This window comes from Hevea brasiliensis, chromosome 11, assembly GCF_030052815.1.
Source record: "Hevea brasiliensis isolate MT/VB/25A 57/8 chromosome 11, ASM3005281v1, whole genome shotgun sequence".
NCBI classification, from domain to species: Eukaryota; Viridiplantae; Streptophyta; class Magnoliopsida; order Malpighiales; family Euphorbiaceae; genus Hevea; species Hevea brasiliensis.
Genome location: NC_079503.1, coordinates 16,149,716 through 16,164,424, shown reverse-complemented (window position 1 = coordinate 16,164,424; position 14,709 = coordinate 16,149,716). Strand labels below are relative to the sequence as shown.

At 40.4% G+C, this 14,709-nt stretch overlaps 1 protein-coding gene across 1 annotated transcript; it reads right to left on the bottom strand.

The window, feature by feature from the left end:
• Nucleotides 1–10,261: 10,261 nt before the first annotated feature.
• On the bottom strand, nucleotides 10,262–13,322 carry LOC131170222 (uncharacterized). The gene is made up of 4 exons (XM_058129291.1): nucleotides 13,152–13,322; nucleotides 11,337–12,236; nucleotides 10,899–11,148; nucleotides 10,262–10,533 (listed from the first exon to the last, which is right to left on the bottom strand). The coding sequence occupies exons 1-4, from the start codon at nucleotides 13,320–13,322 to the stop codon at nucleotides 10,262–10,264; spliced, it is 1,593 nt and encodes a 530-aa protein (XP_057985274.1).
• Nucleotides 13,323–14,709: the final 1,387 nt, after the last annotated feature.

Below are 14,709 nucleotides of genomic sequence, written 5' to 3'. Positions count from 1 at the left end.
AATGCTTTCTTTGTTCATTTCCTAAAAATGAGCAACTCCGATGATCAGAGGTTCATGAAGGTGTCATTCGATGATGGTGAGGGAACTGGACTAATTAACCGATCAAGGTCGAAACTAACTACTGCGCCGATCTCGAGTCAGCCCATCGGAATGGCTCATAGATCGATCTCTGACAAGAGAATTGCTAGTTTTAATCTTAATATCGATAACTGCCTCTTGAAGTTCACTTGGTTTCTTACCATCTCGAGGGTCTTGATTGCTGCTCGGTTCTGGTTGATGATGTCGATAATGACGCCGCTCAATATCATGAGAGTCATAGTTAACCCATCTAAGCTGTACATCTGCCCAGTAATTATTGTTGGCTTTCTGATCAAACACGTCTTTTAATTCAGCCACAAGACTAGGCTTTGACATAGGCCAGCATTTTGGGCTTCGGAACAGTCTTAAGTTACGTAGAATGCAGTGCTGATTTTGAGAGATTGCCCAAATGATGTAATATGATCTTTTGAGATCGCCCAAATGATGTAATCTGATCTTTTGGAAATGAAATGAAATTTTACTTGAATGTTTTTGTTTTATTATTGCATTGGTTATTTTTTCGATCTCTGATAAATGTGCCTGATCTGATCCCTAGACGAATCGCCATCTGTGGGTTTGGAAACTTGTTCAATCTGATGACCTTTGTTGACCGATCTCATTTATTCGACCTTTTTACTGTGTTTCTGGAATCTTCTTGTGGCGTGTCATTGAGGTGGCCCGATTCCACTAACCAATGCGTCACTTGGGACTTCGTGAGCATTTAATGCTCAGACAAGTATAAATAGGGGGAAGGTTAGCCATTTGTTCCCTTATGTCATTTTTAGACCTTTCCCTAATGACTTCAACACTCCCTCTCGCTTTCTAAAGTTTTCAGGCACCGATTCACACTCCGGTAAGGGTTTTGATTTTTTCTTAATTAGTTTTCACTTTTATTTTTAGAAAATGAGCGGTACCGACGGTCAGAGAGCTACTAGTCCTTCCTCCATTCATATCTCATGGACATTGGATGATGTTGAGGTGGTCAGGCTAAGTGGGAGACCTGAACCTTTTACAACCTCTGTCCCAGCCCACGATCGAGTGACTAAGTCAAAAAAAGCACCTTCTTCAGGGAAAGAAAACTTACCCGTGGATGAGTTGCCATCCATCCTCAAGGAGATCGATTTGCAGACCATTAGTCAAGAATATAACCTTCGGACTGACTCCTTCGAGCTCATCAAATGTCATGGCTATCTCTGAGCTGATTATTTCTTTGAAGAAAATGACATGATCATGGTATATGAAGAACAATTGAAGGCTGGGCTTTGAACGAATTCTTTAGAGCCATTCTAAAGTTCCATCATGTATGCATAGCCTAAGTGCACCCCAACTCTTAGTAGACTCTGGTGGCTTTCAGAGGCTTATGCTGAGCTAAAAAGCTTGAGCCTATAACAAAGGTTTTTGCTGAGTTGCATAGGCTCGCTCGGCGGAATGACAATGAGTATTGGTTTTTCCAAAGCCAAGCCGCACTGTGGGCTCTTCACCAATATCCCTTCTTCATTGAAGAATTGGAAAAATCAGTTCTTCATATTGAGGTGTAAGATCTCGAATGGCTTTGAGGGTATTCCGCACAGTTGGCAGTACCTGGTCCCTTCAGTTCCAAAGAAGATTGCCCTAAATAGAGATGAGGATGCCATGGTAAAGGAATTGAAGGATCAAGTGGCCACTCACAAGTATTCATGTTTGGATGCGGTTATGGCCGAACTGAAGTGATGGCTAATGCAAATGATTACCCATGAGGATTATGAGCTGCTGCTCTCTGACCTTGGACCCAAAATCAGTACAACCTAAATCTTTAGTCTCCTAACTTAGGTGATCTCACTAACTTGTTTTTTGTGTAGGTATGGTGGGAGGTGAGAGCGCGAAGGAGAGCCATAAGCGAAAAAGGGAGGTTGCCCAGAAAGTGCGAAAAATGAAGATTGCTGCTGCATCCCAGATGTCGAGGCGAAACTCAGTAGAGGTGCCGGGCTCTTCATTCTAACCTCCAGAATAGCCAACCCCAGAGATAGAGATCGCTCATTCCCCTCCTCGATAAGATGAACCACCGCCTCTGCCTATTTCTTCAAGTGTGGAAGGAGGGTCTTCCCAACCTACTGAGAGGATCCTTTCTTGTGGTGCCCAAGTCCTCATCTATTTGCTGAAAAAGAATCACTTGGTTAGGAGGAATCCTGGCCTGGCCAAGGTCTTGGGCGCCACCATCTACTTTCCGGACGACCAGAATAGACTGACTCCGTATAGTATTGATGACCTCCTGACTCAAACGATGAGCTTGAGTATAGAGAGCATTGTGATTCAATATATAATAAGAGAAAAGGCCCATCTCTTGAGACAAGAAATTCTGAAGGTGGTATAGGATGCAGCTTCTGCCAAAACTCAATTTTCGTCTGCTCAGGACTACATCGCTGAGATAGAAGGTCGGACGAAATCTTATGAGGATAGGATAGCTGAAATGGAGTGAGAACTCGAAGATGATTGGGCCTGCTGAACTGCCGATATCGCTCTCCTTACTGAGGAGATCTAAGTGAAAAAAGAAGAGGTCATGGCAAGAGAAGCTGGTGCTTATGTGAATGCTCATGGCTATCTTCTGGCCAAGCTTATGAGGAGCTATCCCGAGGAAGACTTCTCCTAGATGGTGAATCTTGTCCCTAGAGGTGAAGAGGAAAGTGAGGAGGAGCTTAAGAGAGAGAGAGAGAGAGAGAGGATGATAGAACTGATAATGTACCCGGAGAGCAGGTTAGGGGAGACCCTCCTGCCGAATGACTTGTATATTTTTATTTTGAAATGAATCAAAGTCTTTTATGTTTAATTTCTTGATAAGATCGGAAAGCATCCATACCAATTTGCCTGAGTACTTAATCTATAACACCCTAGGCAAATCCCACATCGGCAAAACATGGGAGAGATGCTGGGTTTATAAGTTGGCGGTTCGTAACCCCTAGTGACGCATTTTAAAACTGTGAGGGCTTCGGTCCAGAGTAGACAATATCACTAGTGGGCCAGGCCATTACATTTGTGCTATCAGAGCCGCTCCGCATGCAACCTTGAGCGATGGTGGGGCAAACCTCAGCGAGGACACTGAGTCCCATAAGGGGGGTGGATTGTAACACCTTAGGCAAATCCCACATCAGCAAAACACGGGAGAGATGCTGGGTTTATAAGTTGGTGGTTTGTAACCCCTAGTGACGCATTTTAAAACCGTGAGGGCTTCAGCCCAGAGTGGATAATATCACTAGTGGGCCGGATCGTTACATTTGTGGTATTAGAGCCGCTCCGCGTGCAACCTTGAGCAATGGTGGGGCAAACTTCAGCGAGGATGCTGAGTCCCATAAGGGGGGTGGATTGTAACACCCTAGGCAAATCCCACATCAGCAAAACACGGGAGAGATGCTGGGTTTATAAGTTGGCAGTTCGTAACCCCTAGTGACGCGTTTTAAAATCGTGAGGGCTTCGGTCCAAAGCTTGCCTAGGGTGTTACATAATCGATTGAATGCAGTTAAACATTAAACCCGAGAGCGGTTATTAATCATAGGATATCAAGCTATTCCAAGAGATCGGAAAAACATTACACTTGAACATGAGATCAGACAGAGCCATGACCAAATACTGAATGAAAGTTTAGAATATTAGAATTATAAAGATTTAAAAATGAGTTGAACTTTTTAAGGTCGGAATTATTATTCAGAGGTCGGATAAAACCTTAACTTAATTTGAGGAATATCTGGGCAATTCAAGCAAGATACTCGATCACAACATTATTCAGATGGAATTTTACGGTATTTGTACATAGAGAGATCAGAGAACAACAACAAGCAAGATTGGATGGTCCAGAGATCCAATATTGACTCGAACTTATCGGATAAAGACCAAGGGATCGGAAAGTAATCTAACTTGAATGTGAGATCGATTTATTCCAGAGACAAACCATTGGTGAGTTCGAAAAAGCTACTTGTGATCAGGTCATTGATTGAGAACGGATAACACAATGAAGTTTCAATTTTAAAAGAACCTTGCATTTTAAGGTCGGCCAAAATATGGTGTCTACAGCTGCCCCTCTTTACATAATTTCTATTAAAGAGAATGAAATTCTCATATAGGAATCATTTAAAGATTCAGAACCATATTTTGGGCGGCGGGGATATTAAAATCTAAAGGTCGATAGCAAAAAATTAAATGCTAAAAATTAAAATAAACTTGGATCTTGAACTCAGAGGTTGATGACAGGAAATTAAATGCTGAAAATTAAAATCAACTTGGATCTCGAACCCAGAGGTTGGTGACGGGAAAATAAATGCTAAAAATTAAAATTAACTTGGATCTCAAACCCAGAGGTTGATGATGGGAAAATAAATGCTAAAAATTAAAATCAACTTAGATCTTGAACCCAGAGATTGATAACAGGAAAATAAATGCTGAAAATTAAAATCAACTTGGATCTTGAACCTAGAGGTTGATGAGGGGAAATTAAATGCTGAAAATTAAAATCAACTTGGATCTTGAATCCAGAGGATGATGATAGGAATTTAAATGTTGAAAATTAAAATTAACTTGGATCTTGAACCAAGAGGTTGATGACAGGAAATTAAATACTGAAAATTAAAATCAACTTGGATATCGAACCCAGAGGTTAATAACAGGAAAATAAATGCTGAAAATTAAAATTAACTTAGATCTTGAACCCAGAGATTGATAACAGGAAAATAAATGCTGAAAATTAAAATCAACTTGAATCTTAAATCTAGAGGTAGATGATGGGAAATTAAATACTAAAAATTAAAATCAACTTGGATCTTGAACCCAGAGATTGATAACAGGAAATTAACTGCTGAAAATTAAAATCAACTTGGATATTGAACCCAGAGGTTAATGACGGGAAATTAAATGCTGAAAATTAAAATTAACTTGGATCTTGAACCAAGAGGTTGATGACGAGAATTTAAACGTCGAAAATTAAAATCAACTTGAATCTTGAATCCAGAGGTTGATGACGGCAATTTAAACACTGAAAATTAAAATTAACTTGGATCTTGAACCTAAATGTTGATGACGGGAAATTAAATGCTGAAAATTAAAATCAACTTGGATCTTGAATCCAGAGGTTGATGACAGGAATTTAAACGCTGAAAATTAAAATCAACTTGGATCTTGAATCCAGAGGTTGATGACAGGAAATTAAATACTGAAAATTAAAATCAACTTAGATCTTGAACCCAGAGGTTGATGATGAGAAAATAAATGCTAAAAATAAAAATCAACTTGGATATTGAATCTAGAGGTTGATGATAGGAAATTAAATGCTGAAAATTAAAATCAACTTGGATCTTGAACTCAGAGGTTGATAACAGGAAATTAAATGTCGAAAGTTGGAACCAACTTGGATCTTGAACCCAGAGGTTGATGACGGAAAATTAAATACTAAAAATTAAAATCAACCTGGATCTTGAATCCAGAGGTTGATAACAGGAAATTAAATGCCGAAAGTTAGAATCAACTTGGATCTTAAACCCAGAAGTTGATGACAGGAAATTAAATACTGAAAATTAAAATCAACTTGGATCTTGAACCCAGAGGTTGATAACAGGAAAATAAATGCTGAAAATTAAAATTAACTTGGATCTTGAACCCAGAGGTTGATAACAGGAAAATAAATGTTGAAAATTAAAATCAACTTGAATCTAACTTAGACAACTATCGTAAATAAATTTTGCGTATATACCTCAAATGCTCGTAAAGTAAATCTGATGCATGGTGTTATCCAAAACAAAGTTTACTTAACAAGAACCTAAAGACAAATGATTGATGGAAAAGGTCAGGACAATTTACGAGGCTTGGCCTATGATTTTCTCCAGCATCCCTTTTTGGCTTCTACTTCTTACCGTTCTTGACTAAAAGTGCCCCTTTTGGGTTTCCACTCCTAGTTTTTTGTTTATTTTTTGTTTATTTTTTTTTCCGACTCCCTTTTTCAGGGAGCCCTTTCAGATTTTCACCCTTTGCTTATTTTACAAAAAGCGCGTTTTCAAGTTTTTGCCTCATTTTCCTCATTTTGCTAAGAGCGCCTTTTCGGGTTTTCACTCTTACCCTTCTTTTTTTTTTTTTCCCTTTGGAGGTTTTTGCTTCTTATACACACCAGCTACCCGATGATAATTTGTCCCTCTATAAATCTCAAAGTAAAGTATATAAAGTTACCCGTGTTTCGATTCTTCTTATATAAAAAGCTCTAAATAAATAAATAGCGCATAAACCAAAGTGGATAAAATATGCACAAATTTATTAATGGTCTAAGAAGATAATTATACTGTGGTTTTACAGTCAAAAGTATGAGGGCACAACTTTATGAAAAAGGATACAATGATAAATCTCACAAACGCCCTTAGTTAACTTTGAAGTCTCGCAATTGCCATCATTTCAAGTGACCTTCCACAAAGTGTGCTATGCATTTTGCTATCCCCAGATCTTGGAATCCTCTTTGTTTCTTTATCATCTTTGGCTAGAAGTGCCCTTCCGGGTTTTCACTCCTGACTTCCCCCTCTTTTTTTTTTTTTTTTTTTTTTTTTTTTTTTTTTAACTTCCTTTTTCAAGGCGTCCTTTCAGATTTTCACCCTTTGCTCATTTTGCAGAAAATGCCTTTTCAGGTTTTCGCCTTTTTTTCCTCATTTTGCTAAGAACACCCTTTTGGATTTTCATTCTTACCTTTTTTTTTCTCTTTTTTTTTTATTCATAATATCTTTTCATGGCATCCGAATTCACCGGCCTCAGCAATTCTTCCCCATCCATATGAGTTAAGATGAGTGCACCACCGGAAAATGTCTTTTTAACCACATAAGGCCCTTTACAAGTTGGTGACCATTTACCTCGGGGATCACTCTGATGTGGGAGGATCTTTCTTAGAACTAGATCTCCTGATTGGAATTCGAGTGGGTGTACGTTCTTATCGAATGCTTTGGCCATCCTCCTTTGGTACAGCTGACCATGGCATATCGCCGTTAGTCTTTTCTCATCCATCAAATCTAGCTGGTCTAACCTTGATTGAACCCATTCTGACTCATCTAGTTCTGCCTCTTTTAGAATCCTTAAAGAGGACATTTCTACCTTAATTGGTAGAATAGCTTCCATCCCATAGGCCAGCGAATATGGAGTTGCCCCAGTTGATGTTCGCATCGTAGTTCGGTAGGCATGAAGTGCAAAGGAAAGCATGTCATACCAATCTTTATAAGTGACTATCATCTTTCCAATTATCCGCATGAGATTTTTATTTGCCGCTTTTACAACTCCATTTATCTGGGGTCAATATGGCGATGAATTGAGATGCCATATCTTATATTGATCGCACAACTTCTGAACCTTTGGACCGTTCAAATTCTTGGCATTATCGGTGACAAACTCCCTCGGAAGACCATATCGGCAAATAATATTATTCTTGAAGAACTTCAGAAAGGTATTCTGAGTGATGTGAGCATATGAAGTAGCTTCCACCCATTTAGTGAAGTAGTCGATGGCTACTAAAATGAATCTGTGCCCATTGGATGCTTTTGGATTAATCAGACCGATCACATCAATACCCCATATTGCAAACGGCCATGATGAGGCAAGATTGTAGAGCTAACGAGGTAGGACATTTATCTGGTTAGCATAAACTTAGCATTTGTGACACTTTCGGAAATACTCAATGCAATCCTTCTCCAAGGTGGTCCAGAAGTAACCCTGCCTTAAGATTTGCTTTGCCATCATATACCCATTGCTATGAGTAGCATAGTTCCCCTCGTGTGTTTCGAATAGAATTCTTCTTGCTTCTTTAGCATTTACGCACCTCAACAGTTCACCATTGGAGCTTCTTTTGTATAAGACTTCTCCACTAGGGAAGTATCTCATTGCTAATCTTCTGATCATTCTCCTTTCATTCTTGCTTGCCCTAGGAGGATATTCCCTATTTTTGATGTAAACCTGGACATGATGATACCAGGGTTTGCCATCTGTTTCTTTTTCGATCATAAAGCAGTATGCCAGCTCACTTCTTGCTTTGATTTGCAATAATTGCGTTATTTGCCCTTCCTCCATCTGAGTCATTACTGCTAGGGTAGCTATGGCATCAGCAAATTGGTTCTTGTCTCGACTTAGGTGGGTGAAAGAGATCTCCTCAAATTCCTTGATTAGTTCGACGAGATATTTTTGATATGGGATCAGTTTTGGGTTTTTAGTTTGCCATTCTCCTTTGACTTGGTAACTGATCAAAGCTGAATCCCCATACACCTCTAATTTCTTTATCTTCATTTCAATGGCCGCTTATAAAGCACTCACACAGGCTTCATACTCCGCTACGTTGTTTGTGCAGCCAAACCTTACTTAACGGCTATTGGGAAATGTCTCCCATCCGGGGTAACAAGTACTGCTCTAATCCCATTACCAGTTAAATTGACGTCCATCAAAATAAATTTCCCACACGTCATTTGGGCATTCAGCATCATTGCTCACTGTGTTAATATATTCATCTAGGAATTCAAAATCCAGGGCTTTATAATCATTGATTGGGTTCTCAGCTAGGAGGTCAGCTATCACGCTCCCTTTCACTGCGTTTCTTATCATATACATTATGTCGTACTGAGAAAGTATGACCTGCCATTTTGCTAATCTTCCAGGTGCAAAAGGGCTTTCAAATACATACTTAATGGGATCCATCCTGGAGATAAGCCATGTCTTATGATTCAACATGTAATGTTTGAGCCGATTTGCTGTCCAAGCCAATGCATAATAGGTCTTTTCCAGGGATGAATATCTTGACTCGCAGTCATTGAATTTCTTGCTCAAATAGTAAATGGCTCTTTCTTTCCTCTCGGTATCATCATGCTATCCTAGAACACAACCCATCGAGCTTTGCTGAACTGCCATATACAGAATTAATGGCCTACCCGTCACTGGAGGAACCAGCACCGGTAGACTTGACAAGTACTGCTTGATCCTTTCGAAAGCCTCTTGACAAGCTTGGTCCCATTTGGCAGTATTATTCTTTCCAAGTAAATTGAAAATGGGTTCAGCCTTGGCGGTGAGGTTAGAGATGAATCTCAAGATGTAGTTCAAATTTCTCAGGAAACTATGCACATCCCTTTTCGTTTTTAGGGAGGGCATTTCTCGAATGGCTTGAATTTTGTTCAGATCTACCTCTATTCCCTTCTCACTTATTATAAATCCCAACAACTTTCCCGATTTTGCTCCAAACACACATTTAGCTAGGTTCAACTTCAGCTAATATTTCCTGAGCCTTTTGAACACTTTTCTTAATACCTATACATGGCTTTCAGTCCCCCTGGATTTAATGATCATGTTATCCACATAAACTTCTACTTCTTTATGCATTATGTCATGAAATAATGTGACCATGGCACGTTGGTAAGTAGCCCTTGCATTCTTTAGCCCAAAGGGCATCACTCGGTCATAGAAGACTCCCCACTGGGTGATGAAGGCAGTTTTTTCTTTATCATTATTGTTCATCAAAATCTGGTTATACCCTGAGGCTTTGTCAATCCACTAACACCTCCCCAATCCTGCGGCATTATCTACTAGCACATCTATATGTGGGAGAGGGAAGTCATCTTTCAGACTTGCCTTGTTGAGATCCCTATAGTCAATGCATACTCTCACTCTGCCATCTTCTTCATTATAGGGACAACGTTAGCCACCCATTTAGGGTATTTTACTACTTCTAAGAATCTAGCATCATATTGCTTTTTGACTTCATCCCTGACTTTGAGCAGGGTGTCGGGGTTCATTCTTCTCAATTTTTTTTTAACTGGGACTGTTCCAGGGATCAAGGGAATCTTATGCGTAACTATCTGAGGATCCAGTCCTGGCATGTCATCATAGCCCCAAGCGAATACGTCGATGAATTCCTTTAACAGTTAAATCATGTCTTCTAATTCTTTAGAATTCACGATTCTAAGTTCCCTTTTATTTTCCTCTATCCCTAGATTCATGGTATTCATTTCATCTCTACAGGGCACTAGAGTGGGTTCATCTGCCTCTTTCAGCTCTTTCACAGGCTCTTCTTCAGGGTCACTTGAATCAATGGCGATTACGGGACTCTCAAAGTTAACATAAGGGATTTTGGAGTTGATTGGATTATTATGGAGGGGTTAGTCAATGGTCTTTACTCGAAATAAAGCATAGGGATATCTTTAGCTTCCCAATTATCAAGCTCTTATTCCTCTATAGCTGGCAAAATCAGTATCCCGGGCATAGCATCCAAGTGCAAGACATTGATAGATGATTTTGAGGGAGATTCTTCATCCTCTTCTTTCAAGTTCTCAATGATCGGTCTGGTGAAAACATCTAAGATTTTGGGGACGATTTTCTTCATTTCAAGAGGTTTATCAAATCTCTGATCCCTTAGTAGGCTCCTTATCTGGAATCTTCCATCAATCAAAGCATCTTCATCATATCCCAACCCTGAGCGTCCATTCCTTCGAGCAGCTGACAATGGTTCGACAAATCCTTACAGAGCGACACCCAATCCCTTTCCCTTTTCATAGCCATTTTTTAGCATTACCTTTGCAACCATGGCTGCAGCTCCCCCGTCTCCCAGAACAGTCCCTTATAGCTCTAAAGCTTGAAATGAGCTCTCTAGAGATTGTTCAGTCATTTCCACATAAGGGGATGATTGTTGCTTGGTGACCAGCATAGCTTTTTCTCCTCTAACTGTAATGATCTTTCCGTTCATGACATATTTGATCCTCTGGTGCAAAGTTTAAAGCACTGCATTTGCCGAATGGATCCAGGGCCTTCCTAACAGCATGCTAGTTCAATATCCATTACTTGGAATGTTACATTGAAAGTACATGCCCCTATTTGAAGCGGTAAATCAATTTCTCCTAACATATCTCTCTTCGTGCCATCAAACGCCCTCACAATCATAGAGCTTTGGCTCATCCCAGATGGGTCTATTGGAAGTTTTGCTAGGGTTGCATTGGGCAAGACATTAAGTGCTGAGCCATTGTCAATCAAAACTTTAGCGACTAAACAACCTCTCCACTTGACTGTCACATGCAGAGCCTTGGTGTGCTTCAAGCCAGCCGAGTCTATTTCCTCCTTTGAGAAAGTGAAGAAATTGGATGCCTGAATTTGCTTAACTATCTTTTCAAATTGCCCCGGTGTGATGTCCGGGGTCACAAGGCCTGGTCTAGAACCTTCTATAGGGTGTGGCGATGCACTTCCGAGCTCAGCATTAATGACAGCAAGGAGATCCAAGCAGGTGTCTTCTTTAATTGTTCAATTACATCGTACTCACTCTGCTTCATGATTTGCAGCAGTAGTTCATCTTCTTCCTTCCTCCCACTGGATTCCCCCTTCTCTACTACTTTTCCCATTTTCTCCTCAGTCTCAGTTGACTCTCCTACTTCTACTTTCCCTTTACTTTTCTTTTCCTCAGTGCCGTAACACCTCCCACTTCTAGTAATAAATTCTACTTCTGGATTTTGAGAGTCATTTGTTAGGGCAAGTTTTGGCATGAATTGGGGAGCAGAGTCATTGGAGGGACCTGCATAAGTCATTTTGAAGTGAGCATGAGGAGTGAAACATGGTTTAGGGGCAGGGATGTGTTGAGTGTAGGTATGATTGAGGGTAGGGATGGAAGTACTGCTGGATGCATTTTGCGTATAAACTTGGAAATTATAATTCCAAGGCACAACACGGGTATTGGTAACAAGCAACTGTGGCGGGGTGCGTTTGATTGTCTGAGGTGGTGTTGGTGGTGTTGATGGGGCGGGAATAGAAAAAGACATTTTTAGAGCAGATCTTGTGGTGCTTTTGCCGTAAATGGCAGTGTTCACTTCCTCTTCTTCTTTTGATCTCAATTGGCACCTTAAGATTTTAAGCGATATCATCCTCCAGATTTCTTCCTTAAATTCATCACAGGCCTGTAGCTCATGATCGGTTGCTCCATGGTAAGGACATCCTGAGCCCGAAAAATCATTTCTAGTTTCATGCCTATAAGGATGTACATACCCTTCCGACGTCGCCATCATGAGAATCTCATCAAAGTAAGGGACTAATAGATCCAATTCCGTAACCAAGCTTTGATCCTGGGATTCTACCACATTTACACCATTCCCTTTGCTGCTATCATGGTGGGGTAATGGGTTCGAAGTGACATTAGGAGTCGAGCCATTTTCTTCAATCTTCAGCCACCCATTCCTAATTAGGGATTGCACCCTTCCTCAAAAAGCTTCGCAATTATCCGTTGAATGCCCTATAGCCCTACCGTGGTATTCACATCTGGTATTGGGATTATACCACCTAGGATATAGCAGCTGGATGGGGTCTAGTGGGATGGGTATTATTTGATTGATACCCAATAGATAACGGTAAATTTTACTGAGGGGGAGTGGTAATGGTGGATCAAAATTCCTTAATAGCCTTGGGCCAGGTTGAGGGATAGGTGGTCTAAAAGGAGCATTTAAATCAGAAGGTCTAGGATTGTAGGCGATTTGGGAAGGATATTGGGTGTGAGGATAGTTTGAGGATGGGAGAGGAACATTCGCTACCATTGGGTTTTGGGCTAGAGGATATGGATTTTGGGCTGGGGTGTATGGGCGAAAATTGTTTTGTGGTGGTAGGTGAGTTTGTCTCGAAATGGAGTGGACATCCCCTTCCTTCCTTTTCCCAAAATTATTAGGCTTTTTCATGGGACCCTACCCGACTACTTCTTGTAACCTTCCCAATCGGAGGTTTGCTTCAATCCTTTCTCTAGTCTGGATGATATTAGAAAAAATGGTAGAAGTATTTCCAATCATTAAATTGAAGTATGGGGCCTTTAGTGTCTCAATGAACAGAGAGCAGAGTTCATTATCCGTCACTAGAGGATATACTTCAACCGCCTTTTCTCTCCACCTCTGGGCATACTCCTTAAAGCTTTTCCTTTCCCTCTGCACCAGGTTTTGGAGATCTCTCCTTGTGGGGGTAACATCACAATTGAACTTATATTGCTTAAGGAAAGCATTAGCCAAATCTTTCCAGGAGCGTAATCTACTCCTATCCAATTGTATGCACCAACGTAAGGCTGCCCCTGTGAGACTTTCATAGAAGAAGTGTACCAAGAGTCTGTCATCTTCCGTGAGAGCGGACATTTTAGCTATATAAGTGGCTAAGTGGATGCGCGGGTCTGAGTTTCCATTGTATTTATCGAATTCCGGGACTTTAAATTTTGGTGGGACAACCACATCTGGAACTAATCTCAGTGATGACACATCAACTGAGTCATACATATTTAACCCTTTGATAGCTCTTAGCCTTTCTTCCAGAGCAGATATCTCATTTTATCTTTCTCTACTTTCCCCTCCTACTGCAAGAGCTATTCCCCTAGTTGGAAAATTGGTTGCGGGGGAAACTGAAGGGATTGGTGCTGAAGGATGAAATTCCACATTCAGGACAGCTTGGTGATAAGAGACGGGAATTTTACTGCTAGGGAATGTCGGTTTAAAGGTGATTTTGGGATTAGGAATGAGAGTTTGGAAGGTGAAAGAAGTCGAGGCCTGATCATGAAATTTTTGGGCATGAGTATCAATTGTTGTTGTGAGTGGGGGAATCACTGGTAAACTTGGTTCTAGTGCTGGCTGGGTGGTTTCTTTATTCTGGGACATTTCTCTCATCATTTTCATTAATTTTGAGATCTGTTTCCTTAATTCTAAAACTTGCCCCTATAGGTTCTATACTTGTTCTTACTCTTTTATTATCTTCTTTGCTCGGGATCTTGTTAAGTAAACCTTTCTTGGTACAACTGGTTGCTGGATCGGATTTGCTTTGAGAGCAATATTGGTTTCCTATAGAAAGTTGTGTTATTAGTTTTATTTCTAAAAGGAAAAAACTTACTGTGGCCAAAATTTTGGCTGGTCAAAGGATACTGCGGCAAACAATTGCCAGAAACGGTGTCTGCCGAGGGTATATTACATTATCCTTTATAATGGCATCATTTGACAGTCCAACCGTGAATGACGAGGCATATGCGCGATTATGATACATGTTCACATATCGCATACGTCTTTTCGCATAGCTCTAACGAGGATAAATCCCACGGGAGTTACACTATTCATTCATAAGTTTCAAGATCCTAGAACATAGTTTTATTATTTATGAAGCATACATGCTATTGCCTAGGCTCAGGAAGGCTCATTAAAATACAATGATATCTTTTGAGATACTCATACAATCTCGTTTCTTGTCTCGCAGGGTTGAATGTCTTCAAAGAGTATTCGGATTCAGGCAGCAGTTCTTGTTTCCCTTGTGCTATCATCTTTTCTAACTGGTTGACATTCTCTCGTAATTCCTGGTAAAAAGGGGCTTGTCTATCCTTTTCCTTTCTTTCTTTGGCGCGCTCCTTTGAGATATCATTGATTAATTGTGCCTGATTTTTAAGTTCATGCTTCCTCCTCTTGTTTTCTTGTTGGTACTCTTCCACCAATATCTCATGATACTCCAATTTTTCTTGTAATTTGCCATTTAGCATTTCCTTCTCCTTTATCGTGCTTTGAAGCGAAGCCTTCTCCTTCTCCTTCTCCCACTAGGTTTTTTGCCTTTCATATTCCGTTTCGGCAGCAGTTATCTCCTCTCTAAGTCTCTTTGCTTCCCTTTCCAATGCTTGTTCTTGACTTTCTA